Source organism: Elephantulus edwardii, unplaced genomic scaffold, assembly GCF_000299155.1.
Source record: "Elephantulus edwardii isolate Elephantulus edwardi_28Jun2011 unplaced genomic scaffold, EleEdw1.0 scaffold00003, whole genome shotgun sequence".
In the NCBI taxonomy this organism is placed as follows: Eukaryota; Metazoa; Chordata; class Mammalia; order Macroscelidea; family Macroscelididae; genus Elephantulus; species Elephantulus edwardii.
Window position 1 is genome coordinate 3173628 of NW_006399753.1, and position 17808 is coordinate 3191435.

The window sequence follows — 17808 nt, forward strand, 5'->3', positions numbered from 1 at the left end:
TTCCACAGGACTGTGCAACCCTAGACATGCGTGGCCTCGGGCAGGTGTTGCCAGCACACCTGATGGAAGAGCGGCTGATCCGGCAGCAGCAGGAAATGGAGGAGGACCAGCGCTGGCTGGAGAAGGAGGAGAGATTCCTGGTAATTATGCCGGCACGGGCATCCACTTCACATGTGCTCCCTAAGTCCTAGTCCTGCCTGGACTGCGTACAGAACAGCATGTCACCTGTGAACCGTGTGGAATCCTCGCCCTGACCTTCAGTCCCGTCTATCTGAGCAGTAGAGACGAGAGGGCAAAGGCTGAGAGCTGAGTCAAGGGCCACGTGACCGAGGACAGGCCCTGGGGGCAGGGAAGGTGGCAGCACCCACCGGATACAGAGTGGTTTAGAGTCATGCCAGGTCATCTGCACAAAGTTTAGAACATGACCCTAGACAAGGTAAGCTTTCACTTAATGCTGGTGTAAGAGTTTTGCTGTTAGAAAAAAATACTTGAAAAGCAACTATGAAAACGACCTTAAGATGTCTTGAGCCCTTTATCCTGAATTTCTTCCAACACGGAGAAGCTGCTGTGTGGGGGCTAACAGTTGGTTGAACGGTGGCCAGCGTGGCATTGGGGACCTGCTGAACTACCGTGTGGCCTGCCCCTCGGGTTCCTTCCACCCCTCCTCACCGTGTGAGCTAACCCTGTGTGACCGCGCGGTCACTGCATTCCGAACATCCTGACTGAGGGTCTCAGACACCACAGATGCCGAAGTCACTCACGTGGCGCGTGGAGTTTACAGATGACCCGTGTCTCCCGTGTCTTATACTCACTGTACTTTTTGGGCACACTCTCCTTGCCTCTGTGGGGTCATTTTGACTGTGGGACTGTTGCTGCCTTGTTTGCGTTTGGTTCTGGTCCTCAGGCGATTTTACCATTGAGCTCAGGGAATGTGAAACTTAGAGGCACATGGAGTGTGACAGCACGAGCTGCTCAAGACGCTTCATAATGCATTCTTACATGTTCTGTTTATCATTCGCCATAACACTTTTTTGCCTTGTCTTCCCGAGCTGCCCTTTGAAATCTTCTGTTCGGCTCCTTCACTACTTGGTCTCTTCTTCCCCTTGGCTTTGGCTTCCCAGTGCTAGTGATTGAGAGTCTCGTCTTTTTTGACTGTTTGTCATTTCCTTGTATATTAAAAAACCGTGCAATATTATACATTTGTCCACTCTACAGATGGGAATGCTATTGGGACGACATAGTTTTAGTGGTAACAATGAAGATTTCTTTGGGAATTCTGAAAGCTAAATCACTTGATAGAAGACAATACTAGTGAATGAGGTTGCTGGGGATTCTAAACACAGATTCCTTCCCAGTTTTTCAGCTTGAGAATGTATTTTTTCCCTCAGTATATGTGTTAATCATGGGAAAGTAGATGAACTTGAAATTCCTAGAAAATACACATGTATGCGTGTACTTGCCGCCCTGGGAGTTTCGGGCTGTGCTTATTGTTGTTTGAGAGATTCTTTTCTGACATCCGTCTCAGACTTTTGCATTCTTTATGAATGATATTCTTGATAGCTTCCCACAGCTCATCTGATCTTTGTTCATTAGTGTTCACAGCCTCAAATCTGTTCCTGAGATTGTTTTTAAATTCAGGTGGGATACACTCAAGGTCAAATTTTGGTGCTTGTGAATTTGATTTAATTTTCTTTAGCTTCAGTTTGAACTTGCCTATGAGTAGTTGATGGTCTGTTGCACAGTCAGCACCTGGTGTAGTTTTCACAGTTGATACTCAGCTGCTTCACCAGTTCTTTCCATATGTATAGCTGTCATTTGTGTTTCTTATAAAACGTATTTGCAGTGAACAAATCATTGATGGTGCAAAATTCTATCATTCTAGCTTCAGCTTCATTTCTGTCACCAAGACCACATTTTCCAACTTCTGATCCTTCTTCGTTGTTTCCAACTTTTAAGAAATGGGCAAAGAGCTGCAGAGAATCAAAAGGGTTGAACTCGCTTGGCATTTCTTAAACTGAAAGAACTGAAGAACAAATTCAAGCCTCAAGTTGTAATATTTAAAGATGCTATGGGCAGAACATTGAATTATCCAGGGTGCTTTAAAAGAAGTTAGAAGGAGAAAAAAAAAATTTTTTTAAAAGAAGAATGTGGAAGTAATACACAGAGTCACTGTACCGAAAAGAATTAGCTGATGCAGAAGAATTTCATCAAACAACATATGAGCAGGAGGCAGTGGCGATGAAGGAGGAAGTTCAAGCTGCTCTCAAGGAATTGGCAAAAAAATAAGGGCGCAGGAATTGATGGAGTACCATTTGACTTATTTCAGCAAACAGATGTTGCCCGGGATGTGCTCACCAAGTTGTGCCGAGACATTTGGAGGACAGGTACCTGGCCAGCTGACTGGAAGAGAGCCATATTTATTCCCAGTCCTAAAAATTAATCAATCTAATTCCTGTGTAGACCATCAGGCAAGGTCCGTGTGTATAGTCACCATTTATGTCTCTTATTAATGGTGTTTTCAGTGAGTAGGTCAATGATGGGACGCTGCTGGAGACGAGTGGGCCCCTAGTGGAGATCGTGTCTGCGCCAAGGCTTACAGGGCAGACTGGAGTCTGTTAAGCAAACAGACTCAGGAAGTGCATTCCAGGCCAAGGGGATGCAGGCAGTGACGTGGGTCAGGGACTGGGGAGCGGGGTATGCGGGATGGAGTTCGTGAGAAAGCCTAGGATTCCGTAGTAAAGGTTCCAGTCATGGGTTGGGCTGTCCACTAGTCACGGGCTGTTGGCATTTTTGTGTTTGTATTGTTAAAACTGGCATACAGTAGAATGTACAGAGCTTACAGTGTTGATGGGTTGGTCATGAAACTCCTACTCCATGGAAAGCCAGAACCTTCTCACGGATCCAGGTTACTTCCTTTTCCAGTTCCAGCCCCGCTGCCCGTGAGGCCTCAGTCCCTGTCGGCATGCCTCGCTGCACTCCTTGGTCTAGGGCGGCCTCTAGAGCCCATGGTGTGTGCTGGGTGGCCTGCGTTCCTCCAGCCTCTGGCAAGCTCGCTCCTGCTGTCTGCCCGTTGTTCGTTCCTGCTGGGGCTGAAGGTGACTGCCCCAGAGTTCATCCTCCCTGGGGAAGGATGGCCTCGCCTTATTACACTTGGGTAGAGCAGCTCTGTATGTATTCCGATTGCAGGCTTTGTCTTGTGGGATTGGAGAAGGGACACGTGGGTTTTGATTGTCTTTCTGCCCCTGATCACCATGCCTGCCGTGAGGAGAGCAGCTTTGAGGAGGATCTCTCAGAGCCTGATGCTCTCTCCTGACAGAAGATTCCAGAGCATAGTCCAGTCATTGCGATCAGAAGCCCCGGCTGTGTGGAGAGCTAGCTTCCTCTCGGCCACTGCTTCAAGGCCCTGTCCACCGTGTCCCTCTACAGCTGGCTTGGTGACGTTGCTGTGTGCCAGTAGTGTCCTAATGTGGCCCTGGACTGAGAGCAGGATCTCATTTTAAAATGAGAACGTCCTATCTCTGTGCAGCCGCCTTTGTGTTCTGAGGGAGGAAATCAGGCCTTGAGAGCTAGCTCTTTCCCTAGAAGACAGTGAATGTGCTATGGGGTCGCAGCCCGCGTTCCAGCATGTTCCATAGTGGAGGGGCTGAAACAGCAGAAAGCACTCTGAGTCAGAAGTTAGTGTGCCGTCAGCCCCCTGCGCTGTCCATTCCCAGGGCCTCAGGGCAGCGTAGTGGGGCTCACCCCCCCACTCCCGAGAGTGTGCCTGTGGTTGAGTGCCCTACTCTATGACCCACCAGAGGGGCATCACACGTGTCCATGCGGGAGAGGAGCCTGCATCGTCCCAAGGACAGGGCACTTCCCACTGACCACACAGTTGCCAAGCATTCACGCCCTGAGCACGACACAGCAATGGCAGGGACCAGCCACGGACGTGAGCTGCCATGGCAGGTCATCCACAAGAGGTGTCTTGTGACATGTAGGCATGACTGGGTGCGTGACGGGAGCCTGTGGGAGACGCTGTCGGCTCCCGCCCCTGGCAGGACAGGACACCCTCACCCCATCTCACGGCGCGCTGAGCTTACACACACGTGGGACCAGGCCGTCTCGGGCGACCACCTCTCCTCCTGACCGCAACGTTCCTCATGCACTTCCTCCCTTCACCGTCAGCCTCATGTCAGCTTCAGAGATGCTCGGTCCCTGATCTAACCCTCAGGTGGCCTCGGGGCCAGCACACAGAACCCAGCTAGCCAGGCACAGGCATGTGTCCCCCGGGCTGAGAGCTCTCAGGAGAAACTTCACCGCACCGCCACACAGGGGACTGAGACACAGGGCCTCGCTCCCACAGAGAGGGGTGCAAAGTGAGCGGAGGAGCTCTGTGCTGGACGAGGGCGCTTGTCGGACGACATGCTGACTCTCTGGGTGCCCGAAACTAGACGAATATTCCGTGATCTCAGACTAACTGTGCATCTCGTGTGTGCTTCCTCCAGAAGCCGGACGTGAGGCTGTCCCGCGGCAGCATCGACAGGGAGGACGGCGGACTCCAGGGCCAGGTGAGCGTGTGCAGGACGGTGGGCTTCAGACAAGGGCGCTCGGGCCTCTTCATCTCTGTGCCTTGAGGGGCGGCTGCGGCAGCGAGTTCAGACAGCAGCCACCGTGCGGGCAGGGGCGGGGGGACGGGCAGTGCCCCTCTTCTGATGGGTCAGTGTGACTCGGAGCTGCCTCGACAGCATCTGGCAACCACACGGCACAGGATCGTCCTCTACGTGTCGGTGTTCATGTCCGCAGGTACAGCCCAGAGGGCCCTACAGGAGGTGCGTGTGCTGGCTGTCGACACACAGCTTGTCGCTTTGGCAGTCATAAAAGCTTCAGTGTTAGCACAGGCCTTGGCCCAGCGAGGTGGTTTCTCCCGAAGGTCGTGAGGGAAAAGCCTGACGTTCTTTGACGAGCTCTCCTGCGTCATCACCGCCTTTCCCCCTTTGGGTTGAGAACACTCGCGGCAAAGCACCTGCTTCCTGAGCTGCTGTGCACACACCTCCCTTCACTGGTCACGGCTGCTCCAGGCCGCTCCGTGTCACGATGGGAGATGGGCCCGTGCACCCAGCCTGTGTCAAGCACTCGACAGGCCGGAGGCCCCAGCCTCTGTCCTGCACCCCCTCACATACTTTTCTCACAGTGTACAGAAATAGTTAGCTAGCAGTTGAACTTTGCTGACTTGAGCTCTAACCTGAAGGTTACTTGCGTTGTTGGCGGGTGCTCCCCCTTGGTCTGTGGGTACTCTTAGTCTGCAGCTGCATCCTTCCAGCACAGGTTTCCCGTCTGGGAGCCCAGTCCTCAGCCTTCTGTCCCCCTTCAGGCCCTCCCTGCCCTGGCCTCCCTGGCAGTCTCTGACTCTGCTCCCTGGACACTTCCCCACATAGGCCTCTGCTCACGGGCTCTGTCCTCTGGCCTGACGTGACTGCACACCTTTCTCCTGTGGGGTGGCTGACGGGTCCCAGCCACCCTTGTACTTAGCAGGATGCCACCAAGGCTCCTTAGCAGAAAAGATCCTCTGACGAGTTTATTATTTCACGAGAAGAGGGCCAAAGCTCACTCTCCTGTCAGAGACAGAGACGGGTCTGCCCCTTCGTGATTGTAGGGTGTGTGGGGTCCTTCTCATCACCCCACAAGCAGGGTAGCACTGCCTCATAGGGAGACCCCTACAGGAGTGGACCACCAGGGTTTGTCTCACAGAGCTCTGCCGGGTGGGCTCTGCCCCACACCTTGGCAGCCAAGTGCCTAATCATTGCCTTTAAATGACTTCCAACGTCCCTAAGTGGGGCTGGTCTAATGTGGGCTCCTGGGCCTGTCGGGGCTGAGGGTCGTGGCTCTTGCTGACCCCCGACTGTTGGTGCCCCTCCCTACCATCAGCCTGTCAGGGAGCTGCCCTGCTGTCGGAGGTCATGGCCGTGCTGCAGGTGATAGGCCGCAGGCCAGTGCTGCGATGGCCCCTCCACCCTGTCCCTGGCTGCTCCCCGTGAGCATTGAGCGGGTGTCCTGGACGCGCCATGAGGAAGTCCTGTAGTGCTGGGTCACCAATGGGCGTACCAAGGGCTTTGTGTTCTACAGTGGTGGGTGGGCCCGCCATTCCTGAGTGCTGTGCCCGTTCTTACGTGGCTCGTCCCCCCCGCTGGCATGTGGAGACAGGTGCCCGGGTCTGTCACAGCTTTGGACGGAGTGGGGTGGGGTTCTCGCAGGGCTCTGACCACACTCTCCTCTCCCACAGGCTGGAAACCAGCACATCTATCAGCCCGTGGGCAAGCCCGGTAAGTAAGGGATGGGCAGCCAGCAGGAGGACAGGGCTGCGACCCCATGGCTGTGGGTGCCTTCATGGCTCTGAATACCTGTCCCCTCGGGGTCAGCAAATCCACCCTGACCGGACTATAGGAAACAAAGCAGCAGCCCTTGTCGCAGTGCCACAGCGCCCTTTTGTCCGGCCCTTGCCTTCCTGTGTGCTAACGTGCATCCTCCCTCCGCTTCACTTGAGACTCCACAGCTCCACCAAAGAAGCCTCCACGCCCTGGAGCTCCTGGCCACCTGGGCAGCCTCGCCAGCCTCAGCAACCCTGCGGACAGCTACAACGAGGGCGTCAAGGTGGGCATCCAGCCTGGGGCGGCAGGAACGGGGGCTCTGCTTTCCATTCACTGAGGTCCAGTTGTGGGATGGGTCCGATCAGAACTCTGTCTACCCTGGGCAGTGTTTCAAGTCCTGAAAGTTCACTCCACAGGAGCCCAGGATAAGAGGGACTGAGGGTGGGCGTCCTATCCTGAAGCCTGTCACTGGTTTCTGAGAACTGGGGAGTCTTCCACCAGGGCCAGGGTCCCACATGTAATAGTGTGCCCGGGAGCCAAGCCTCACTACCTCCCAAAGGTCTGGTGCACTGGTGTGTGTGTGGGGAGGGGTTCTCTGGTCCCCCCAAGGTCCTGCTCAGTGCTGGGGTGAGGAGAACTTAGAGGGGGGCTTTGCTCTCTAGTGTAGGTCTCCCCACACGCTTACACCGAAGAGCACAGGGGTGAGGAGTGACCTTCCCATGTAGTATCTTTAAACAAGGAAAATGGAAAGAACTTCGGTTAGAGGAGCTTTCTCCTCTTCCTGAGCCAAGGAGCACTGAGGACGGCTTGTTTCGTCGTAAAAATCTGACTTAGGCCACTACGTGCCCTCTTAGAGATCCGCCCTGCTTCTTTATGGTGGTAGTACCGTAGTACCAGGTAGCTGGGCACCACCCCGACTGAGGAGTGCAGACACACGGGCACTGGGGGATAACATGCTCGTGTACACTAAGTGAAGCTGGGGAAGGTCACAGTCATGACATCCCTGTTTGTGTGTTCTTTTTAGAAGCGGTCACTGAATGTTAATGTAAAGAACAGGGTTGATCTTGGCACAGAAATGCAGCCACAGCCCTCAAAAGTGAGGTGACTCGCTCGTCACACGTAGCCAGGGCACGTTTTCTTTGGTGGTTGACACTTGGCTGAGTGTTACTCCATTGTGAAGTATCCACTCAGGCAGTTACAACTCAGGGTCTAGGTACAGTGGTGGCTTCTTGGGACACCTTGTTAGCAGCCAGGGAAAGACAGCAGTGGGGGAGTCTGTGTTCTTGGCCTTTGCTTCTGGAATCTACCATGGACCATCCAAAAGCATCTGCACATCCCTCTTGGACAGGGTCAGCCAGAGAGTGAAGGGACAGAGGCTGTGAAGGCTCAGGTCAGCTCCAGGGTCAGTGGTCTGCTCATTCTCTGTGCTGGAGTCCCTCAGGCAGACCCTTCTCTCCCTGCCATGGGCAGGATGGCTAGAATCCCCACACGGGGTGTAGAGTAGGGGGTCCCCTGCACGTGATGAGGCATCTCTCCAGAGCACTGACAGGGTCAGGCAGCTAGGACTCTTGTGAGATAGGATATGGGGTCCCCTCCATATGAAGGGGTCCCCTGCACATGATGGGGGGGGTGGCCTTTTCTCTGGAGCACTAACAGCCTGGGCCACTGGGAGCTTGCAGAGCCCACAGAACAGAGCTGTTCAGGCAACTCCAAGGAGAGACCCCACATTTTTCCGGGTAACTTGGCCTTATTTATACTAGGACGGCCTAGTTTGAGCTGCAGAAAAAGTAAATGACTAAAACTTCAGGATTGTAACATTGCTTTCAATGAAAGAACTTGAAGAAGTTTTCAGGGCTTGGAAACTATTCCCACGCCCAGAACTTTGGCCCATCAGGCTTATACGTGGGGAGACACATGTCGCAGGGTACTGGGGTGCCAGGGCGTGCGGAGCAGCCTGCTATTTCCTCTCTGACCTCAGAGAGCCCCAGGACGACCCCTCTGACCCCTGGTTCTGCTGGCACTTGCACTGCTTGCTGGGTACTGCTCTCAAGCTTCGCATGTGTCCCCTTGTGTCCCTGAGTGCCAGGAGTGCATGCAGACCCGCCACCCAGCGCTGGCTGTCCGCACGTGACCCAGCAGCACGCCCACTGCCGGTGGCCCCATGGCCAGTCCCTCCTTTCTGCTCATGGACTGTGGCAGGTCATCATCTGACACCTTATTAATAACTGTTTTTCTTTTTTCCCCTGACACCTTTCCCTAACCTTTCTCACCTTCCGTCCGACATAGCCATGGCGGGTAAGCACCTCGTATCCGTGTGTCTGTCCAGCCCAGCATGTGACGGGCCAGCAAGCTGGGGGAGGGCGCTCTGCTTGGTCCTCCGCCTCTCACAGCCATAGATGCCGGAGCAGCAGCTGTCCACGGTGCTGGGTCTGCCCTTGCCCTTCCTGTTTGATGCCCAGATTCTAAGATGGGCACTTGGCTGCCCATCAGCGCTGGCCATGCTCTCATGATGAGCACACGCGGCCTCTGCAGTCCACTCTTAACTCACGACCTGGCCTCTCCGAGCCCTGGCAGCTCTCAGCCCCTCACGAGGCTGGTGGTTCTAACCTGCCGTCCACTCTGGGGAAGGCTGCGGCCATGCACACCTGTCAGAGTTCAGGCCGGGCGTCGTGGGGCAGTTCCACTCTTGTGCTGCAGGGGTGCTGGGAGTCGGGGTAACCTGCTGGTGGGTTTGGATTTTTGGTGGCTGGACCCCTCTAAAATGCAGGGCCTCGTGAGGAAGTCCTGCCTTCATGCTCTGGTCCAGGCGTGACTGCCGGCTCAGTGCCCTGTGCAGAGGTGGGCATGTTTACTGTGCCACCTCGTTGCACCTGGCTTGCGGGCACTCCCCCGTGGTCAGCCACCGTGTCCACCACTGCCTCACCAGGATGCTGGTACATGAGCCAGCAGTGTCCCTCCGCAGAACGGAGGGCCTTGACCCTGTGGGGACACTCGCTCTGCAGCCACAGAAAGAATCAGCACTGAATCTGAAAACCCACAGGGCGGGGTGCTGGGTTCTAAATCCTCGGACGATTTGGGGAATACAGAATCACTTCCTTACAATCTGGCGTTTGCGTGGCTAGTTTGTGATTCTGTCTCCTTGGCTTTAACTGAGCTCAAAGTCAGACACAGTGACTCCCGATTGGCCGTGTTGATGGCGGCTTTGAGCACTCGTGAAGGCCAGCGTGGTCATGTACCACCCCAGTGGGCAGCGAGGGTGACAGTCTCTGTGTTGGCAGCTCCAGCCTCAGGAGATCAGCCCCCCACCCACAGCGAACCTGGACCGCTCCAACGACAGAGTGTACGAGAACGTCACCGGCCTGGTGAAGGCGGTCATTGAAATGTCCAGTAAGATCCAGCCGGCCCCGCCTGAGGAGTACGTGCCCATGGTGAAGGTAATCTGTCCCGGGGAGGCCAGCGGGCCAGCGTCCTGGGTGTGAGTCAGGGCAGGGCTGAGCTGCCCCACGGGGACAGACCCTGAGAACTGTGGCTGTCCTGACCATGTGTCCTTGGCATGACCACATCCACCCAAAGTGGATGAGAACAAAGAGCTGAGTGTGAGCACAGCCACTGCACGTGCTGACGGGTGTTGCTGCAGAGGTAAAGGTTTGCCAGTGCAGTGGCTCCTGCGTCAGGCTGAAGGGCACCACTGTGTCACCACCGTCCACAGGCCTCACTGCCCGTGAGGGCAGGGTCAGGGGCATGGCCGTCTCTGGGCTTGGACTTTACCTTTTTATGTGGAGAACTCTTTCTTTTTCTGTTATAATTAGTCTTTTATTGAAGAGTAATACATTTACAGACATATGTTTGACCCACACATTCAGCTGGGTGAATTTTAAAATCAGCAGGAAGCAACCACTTTGGATTATTAACTGTTAGTGAGGGTCCCTGGGCTCTCAGAGCTCTAAGCCCATCAGCTGCGCTGGGGACTAGATGTGACAGTCTGCCCCTGTGACGGTCACTTCCTGGACCCCTTGAGGACAGTCTACCCCTGTGGCGGTCACTGCCTGGACCCCTCGGGGACAGTCTACCCCTGTGGCGGTCACTGCCTGGACCCCTCGGGGACAGTGCGCTCTGTCCTGCAGCATCACCCGGGGTCACAATCAGCGTCATGGCAGCAGCTTGAAGCTGTGGCTTTGGGGCCAACATCGAGAGCACCCCGAGCCGGGTCTGGTTCAGGAAGGGAGGATGTGGGGCGGCACCTCACCGCGGCTCTCCCTGGAGCACCTTCCCTGCCCCACGGCCGGTCCCACCACCCACAGCTGGCACCTCCGACCTGACAACACGGGTTCGTGTTCAGTCTCTGGGCCACTGTCCTCCCCCGTGTCAGCCAGAAGCTACTGTTCCTCAGATGACGTGAGGTGTCACAGCAGCAGGTGGCCCTGCCCATCCTGTCCCCCTCAGTCATGGCTGTCCAGGAGGAAGGCTCACAAACCCATTGTCTGGTGAGAGAATGACAAAAATGGCAGCAGGCACGTGGAGTGTCGTGTGTGGAGGACTCTGGTCACCTCACGGAAGCTCTATTTTCACCGACGGTTTTTTACTGCACACTGTGACATTTTCACATTGTAAGCATAGTATCTTCGCTATTACGTGTTGTTAGAAGATGTGGAAAGCATGAATTACAAGGTCTCTGATCTCTGAAGTCAGCCCTGTTTCTGCGCTTTCTGTCCCAGAACTGCAGGCAGGGCCATGGTTTTGCCCCGTTTTCTCAGGGATTGAGGCTCTCCAGTGGTGCCCTGTGCTTGCGGGAGGGGCATCTTAAGTCTCTCAGCTCTCTGATGGTGATGGTACGTGCCATCAGGCAACTGCAACTCATAACGACCTGGTGCACAATAGCTCTGAATCCTGCCCTGTGCTGAGCCCATCTGTCTCCCGTTATGCCAGTCACTGTGTCAGTCACGAGGGTCTTCCTCTCTCACACTGTCACTCTACTCTTCCAAGAATGATGTCCTTCTCCAAGGACGGTCACTCCCGACAGCATGCCCAAAGTATTTGAGAATCCTTGCATCCAAAGAGCAACTTAGTTTCTCCCTCTCCAGGAAAGGCCTGTTTGTTCTCGTGGCAGCCCACAGCATGTTTTCCAGCACCACAAGGCGATTCTTCTGTCATCATTAGTCTTTGTCCAGGTCTCTGATGTAATTGGGAAGTAATTGGGAAGACCGTGGCCTGGATCCAGTGCACCTTGGTCTCTGTGCTAACGTCGTTGCTCTGGAGAGAGGTCCCTGACAGCAGATTTTCCTAATGTGATTCATCTTATGATTTCGTTTTAATTTCCTGACTGCTCGTGCCTAGAGGGTTGATTCTGCATCCAAGCAAGATGAAATTGTTAATGATCTCATCTCTCTTTCCATCAACCATGGCGCGGCCAGTTGGCCCAGTGGTGAGAGTCTCTGTCTTCTTGATGTTGAACTGCAGTTCATCTTGAAGGCTGCAGTCCTTGACCTTGTGCAGTAAGCGCATCAGGTCCTCCTCTGCACCCTAGAAGAGAGGAGGGTCATTGAACGCCACCACCAGGCCAGCAGATGAACCAGGAGGCAGTGTAGTCCCCTGTAAGCAGAGATGAGAAGGAGAAAAGAAGCAGGCCTCCCCTGTGTCCTACCCCATTATTCAAGTGGCTGTGCACTGTGCTGTCACCCAAACCCTCCCTGGGGAATGGAGCAACAGGATCACGAGATTCTGTCATGACAGATGAGAAGGGGCCCAGCACTGGGAGAAGAGCCCAGCCATGTTCCCACAGAGCCGGAAGAAACGACCTGCAGCTGATCACCCCCAAACCCAGAAGAAAAGACCCCTAACCTGTCGTCCTTCCCACAGAGCTGGAACAAAGGACTCCCAGCTAGTCATCCCCCTGATCATCTCTCTCTTCCCGGCCCCCCAGCCAGGGGAAAGGCTGAAACAAAGGATGCCCGGCTGGTCACCCCTGCAGAGCTTTGGAAAGGTGCCTAGCAGGTCATCTCCCTAAGAGCCAGAGATAAAGGAGTGCAGCTATGCCCTCCATCTGAGCTGGAAGAATCACTCACCCTACCCACCCACACTAGAGCCAGAGGGAAAGAAACAGCCCCACACCCCCATCCGCAGAGCCACGGAAAGGCGCTCAGCCAGTGTCCCACCCCCTCCAGATGGAAAGGAGCCCGGCCCACCCCCTCGAGCCGTAGAAACCCCTCCCAGCCAGTCCCTCCTGCCCAAGCTGGAGGGAAGGAGCAGGGGGCGCTGAGAAGGAGCCCCATCAGTATTACCACCTCTCGTCCTACCGTTTCCCCCTTTGTACCTGGACACTTGACAGGCACCACTTCTGTCCATCCTGGACACGCTCGTCACGTCTCTGCCCCTCCCTGCACGTGCCAACAGTGTGATTCTTGTTCATTAGGAAGTCGGCTTGGCATTGAGGACGTTACTGGCGACCGTGGACGAGACCATTCCTGTCCTACCGGCCAGCACGCACCGAGAGGTAGGTACCCACCTTCCCCGCCTGAGGGTCCTGCTGGGCGGAGTGGAAACACCCCGGCGCCTCCAGGTAACCAGCAGCCTCAGGCCAAGGTGCTGATGACCACCACGGCCTGGCTTTGATGTGAGGCTTCCCACTAACACTGACCACACAGTGTCCTTACGTGCCTGCATTTAGTCCAGGAGCGAGTCACACTACAGCTCGCCCCAGCCCTGAGCGCTGGCAGAGTTACTCCTGGTGGGGAGTGGGGTGTCACACTAGGTTCCCCCAACCCCGAGCGTTACTCCTGGTGGGGAGTCCAGTATCCTTCAGTCAGCAAACAGAGGCCTTGCCCCTCAGCAGCTCTGGTTAAAGCAGCCACTCCATGGTTGACGGGTGTGGGCCTCGGGCCACATGCAGCATCTCTAGTGCACACAGCTGTGGCCGTGGCCCCTCTGGAGGACTCCCCTCTGCACCTCTGCTAAGACTCCCTGAGGCTCCTTCCCCCGACCCCGGCCATTATAGGGCCATGCTCCCAAATCTGTCTTGGGTTGCTCTGTCCGTGTTGAGTGCAGTGGGCACCCTGTCCATGGCAGGGCACTGCTCTACCAGGGCCCTTCCACACATAATCAGTTAGGTGCTGTCTCAGTTACAACCTGTGGGGACCCGCTAAACAGCAGATGGGAGCTCTGCCCTGTCCTGCCCCGTCCTCACCGTGTCCTCCACGCTCAGGCCACTGCTGCGCTCACTGTCTCTCGTTCCCTTGAGCCTTCGTCTTTCACTGACCCTCTTCTTCTCCAGTTAGGGCTGGTGGCTCCCGGCGACATGCCCAGTTTGTGCAGTGATGACACCAACCTTGACATGTTTGTGCTTTTGGCTCAAAAGTTTCACGAGTGTCGAATCACGGTCCGTTCATGGCTGACCCTCCTGTGGGTTTCAGAGGCCCTAGGTCCCGAGGGAGGAGACTGTCTGTCCCTCTCGTGCGGAGCAAGCAACTCAAAGGCATCAGTTATTTCTCAGTCCTCTTTATTGCCCAGCCTTCAATACGTACGAAGCAATTGAAAATACCATAGTTTGGATCAAGTCTTTAAACCGACGTTCTTGCTCTCTACACTTTGGAGAAATCCGTGACAACCACTTTGGCCAGTGCCACCCAGTTAGCCCAGCTGCATCCCAGTCTCTGTCTAGTCGCACAGTGAAGAGTAGTGAATCTATCTGCTTTAACTGCTTTTGGTCGTGGATTCACATAAAAGTATTGAGAGCTTCGATCTTTCTTCCATCTGTCATGGTGTCTTATTGGTCCAGTGGTGAAAATTTTGTTCTCTTGATAATGAGATGGAACTTCCATTGAGAGCCCTAGTCCTGGGTCTTCTTCAGTGTTCTACATTATCTTCACTTTGTGCAAGCGAGGTCATGTCATCCGCAGAACACAAGTTGATTGGTGATGAGCCTGCCTTCTAGCCTGATGACCCCTTCTTCTTCAAATATTCCTGCATTTGCTTAGCATACAGACTGAATAGGTATGGAGAAAAGATGCAGCCCTGACACACCTTTCCTGGTTTTAGACCGTGTGATATTCCCTTGTTCTGTTTGTACAACCACTTGTTGATGTATGTAAAGGTTTTACTTGAGTACAATTAAGTGTTCTGAGATTTCTGTTCTTTTTAATATTACCCGTAATTTATTATGCTCCCCACATTTGAGATGGATTGATTCGGTGACTGGGGTAATCGGGATGGGTGTGTCAGAGGCAGTGCGGTTGGTGCAGGATAGAGCAGGGTTTAGAGCTGTTGTGCATAGGGTCGCTATGAGTCGGAAACGACTCGATGGCACGTAACAACAACAACAACCCCACATTCAACTGCTTTTGCATAGCCAATAAAATATAGGTAAACATCTTTCTGGAATTCTCTACTTTCAGCCAAGATCCATCTACTATCAACGTGATGGCCCTTATTTCTATGGCCTCTTCTAAACCCAACTTGGGTTTCCCTGTCAAGGTTTAATAATTGTCAGGAATACTTTACTTTTATGATATAATACTGTTAGAAAGTTTCCACAGTCTACTGAGGACTAGGAATAGACAGGAAGCCTTCCATCCCACTGGTCAAGTGTCTGTCTTCGGTATTTGTTGAGATCTAGTGAGCATGTCCAGGGCTGCATCTGTTTGCTGAAACAGCTCGAGTGGTATCTGTCAGCTCCTGGGACCAGTGCCTTCAGTGCAGCGTGGACTTTGTCCTTCAGTATTGCTGTTTCCTGATCATATGTGACTTTCTGAAATGTTTCAGTGTCACCCAGTTCTTTTTGGTACAGTGATTTTGTATATTCTTTTTATCTTCTTTTGTGCTATGTCATTCAAGATTTTTCCCACAGAAAATTGGAGGCTTGAATTTCTTCATCTCCTTCAGCTTGAGAAACGCTTGGCACACCCTTCCCTTTGGTTTTCTGACTCTGGTCTGCACATTTTGTTCTGACATTTTGCCTTCTCAGACCTTACACGCAATGCTCTTCATCATCTTTCTTTTGCTTTAGCTTCTCTACATTCTCGGACAAATTTCAGAGTCTTTTCTGACATCTGTTTAGTCTTTCCTTTTTTCTTGTCTTTTTAATGACCTTTTACTTTCTTCATGCTCTTCTTGATGTCAAACCAGCTGCTGATCTTTGATTGTTAAGTCAGTGCATCAAGTTTATTCTTTAAATAGTTACAAAATTAAACTGGGATAAGCCCGGGTTGGATCTTAGCTCTGGTTTCATTTTCATCAGCATCAGTTTGAACGTGTATACGAGTTGGTGAGTTCACGGTCGCCCAGCTGTATGCTGAGTGCTAATGTTGAACTTCTCCCCTGTCTCTTTGAACATGGAGTTAATGTGATTCTTGCATATTACACCAGTCAAAATCCGTGTTTTCAGTCGATATGTTTTTAAAAAGGTATTTGCAATGAATAAATCAGTGTACCAAATTCTGTCATGTGCTCTCCAGTCTCATTTCTGTCACTAAGGCCATTGTTTTTTAAGTTCTAGGCCGCCTTTTTCCAGTCACCAAGTATTAATCTTGTTTGTGCAAACCCGGTCGAAAGCCTCCGTTTCTCCATCTCTGGTCGTCATGGTTGGTGTTGTCATGGTAACGGGTCCTCACTGTACGTTCTGTCCTGTTGCTGACAGCATCGCTCTTCAGGCCAGAGCTTGACGTCTTCCTCACGTGGAATACCACACCACCCCTCTTCAGTGTCTCATTCCTGGCATTGTCTGGTTCAGAATGGCCTGTACCAGTCCCTCTGTGTCTGCATGTCAATCTTCATGAGTTCCATTTCATGTTTTTGAACTTCAAATATTCTTGAGTCATGCTTCGTCCATTTCACGTACCAGTTGTTAACACGTTGCCACACTTTTAAATCGATGACCATGCTTAGAAACACATTTTGCCGTCATTTGTGGCAACGTGTTAATGGGTATTTGCGGCTGTTTCTCCTCATTTTGAGTCTTGTCACATCAGCAAATAAAGGTCTCTCGTTGGGTGAACGCTTCCCCTATCCACGTCCTTGCTCTACTCTGCCGGGAGACGTCGGCTCTTCCGTGGTTGGATCTGAAGAGCCGGCCAGCTTCGCGGCTCCTCTCCCATCCCTGGGTCGGTGTTCTGCTGTTGTTTCAGAAGTGGGGGCCCAGTCCTGCTCCTTGGTTGAAAGCCCCTCTGGAACTCCCCACCATACGTGGCCTTGCTGGAATTTGGGAGCAAGCTTCCGGCATCACGGCAGCAGGCCGGCCACCGCAGGGCAGCCAAGTGGTGGGTGTCCATGGTGCCCCGTAATGTAGAGGAGCAGATGGACGAGTCATCAGCGAGTGGCCAGACTGAGCAGTTCTGATCCCTGGAACAAGCCCGTGCCCATCACTGTGCTCCTGACCAGGCTGGGCGGGTCAGGCTCACATCAAGGCAAACAGGGTGTCTGTGACCTGTCACCGTGATGACCTTGGGGTTTGAGTGGTTTGGTGTGCACAGCCTCACCTTAAAGTCCAGGCCCAGGTCTGACCTGGTGGTGACTCCCTTTGTGACCCTCAGCAGACCACACTACGGCTCTGTTGTCCCCTCGGTAAGGGGCATGGTCTTTGTGACCCCATTAGGTCTGTGGACGCTGAGATTCCAGAGTCCCTGGGAGTAAAGTGTAGATCAATACAGCACCTGTGGCAGAACCAGAAGGTGGCCAGGCGTGCCTGCGTGTGTGCTTGTGTGAATGTCCACACCCATACGCACCACGGACTGAATTCTTAGAGGGCAGAAGGCGTGTGTCCTGCTGCCTGCGGAAAGGCTTTGATGGGCAAGACGCGCCCTCTAGGGCCCCTCGAGGGTGCCGGAGGTCGCGCCCTCCTGACCCGTGTCTGTCCTTGCAGATCGAGATGGCCCAGAAGCTGCTTAACTCCGACCTGGGGGGTCTCATCAACAAGATGAAGCTGGCACAGCAGTACGTCATGACCAGCCTGCAGCAGGAGTACAAGAAGCAGATGCTGACAGCCGCACACGCACTGGCCGTGGACGCCAAAAACCTGCTGGACGTCATCGACCAGGCCAGACTGAAGATGCTGGCTCAGACAAGGCCGCACTGAGCCGGGGAGCAGGCCCCCGGGAGCCCTGGACACCACCGACCTTCCACCAGCAGGAGGTGCTGGCCGGGCCCACCGCCCGCACACTCCCCACTCAGCGGGTCGGCGGCTTCTCCGCGTGAGGTCAGCCAGATTTGATTTGGGTTGGTTTCCTTGTTCTGTTTTGTTTTAATCGTGATGTTCAGAAAAGTTGGGGATACAGAATGTGGCAATTTTCTGAGGACGTTTTAAAACCACCCATGGGATGCTTCTCCAGCTGGGGCAAACTGCGTGTTGCCAGGGCTGTGTCCCACAGGAAAGGGCCAGGCCCACGTGGCCCTGAACTGCCAAAGCCACAGACCGGGAGAGGAAGAATTCCGGGAAACCCACGGGGCTGAGAATTCTTTTGCCGACATTGAATAT

At 53.8% G+C, this 17808-nt stretch overlaps 1 protein-coding gene across 2 annotated transcripts in view; it reads left to right on the top strand.

The window, feature by feature from the left end:
- The window catches only part of PTK2 (protein tyrosine kinase 2), a 128437-nt gene extending 111028 nt beyond the window's left edge, over positions 1-17409 (top strand). Inside the window, exons 24-31 of one of the 2 annotated variants that reach the window (XM_006879263.1) lie at positions 9-140; positions 4488-4550; positions 6263-6302; positions 6524-6630; positions 8634-8642; positions 9626-9781; positions 12757-12837; positions 17197-17409. In XM_006879263.1, the coding sequence (XP_006879325.1) occupies positions 9-140; positions 4488-4550; positions 6263-6302; positions 6524-6630; positions 8634-8642; positions 9626-9781; positions 12757-12837; positions 17197-17409 (801 nt within the window). The remainder of the gene's footprint in view (positions 1-8; positions 141-4487; positions 4551-6262; positions 6303-6523; positions 6631-8633; positions 8643-9625; positions 9782-12756; positions 12838-17196) is intronic. The other variant, XM_006879264.1, reaches the window with a different exon arrangement.
- The last annotated feature ends 399 nt before the right edge of the window (positions 17410-17808 follow it).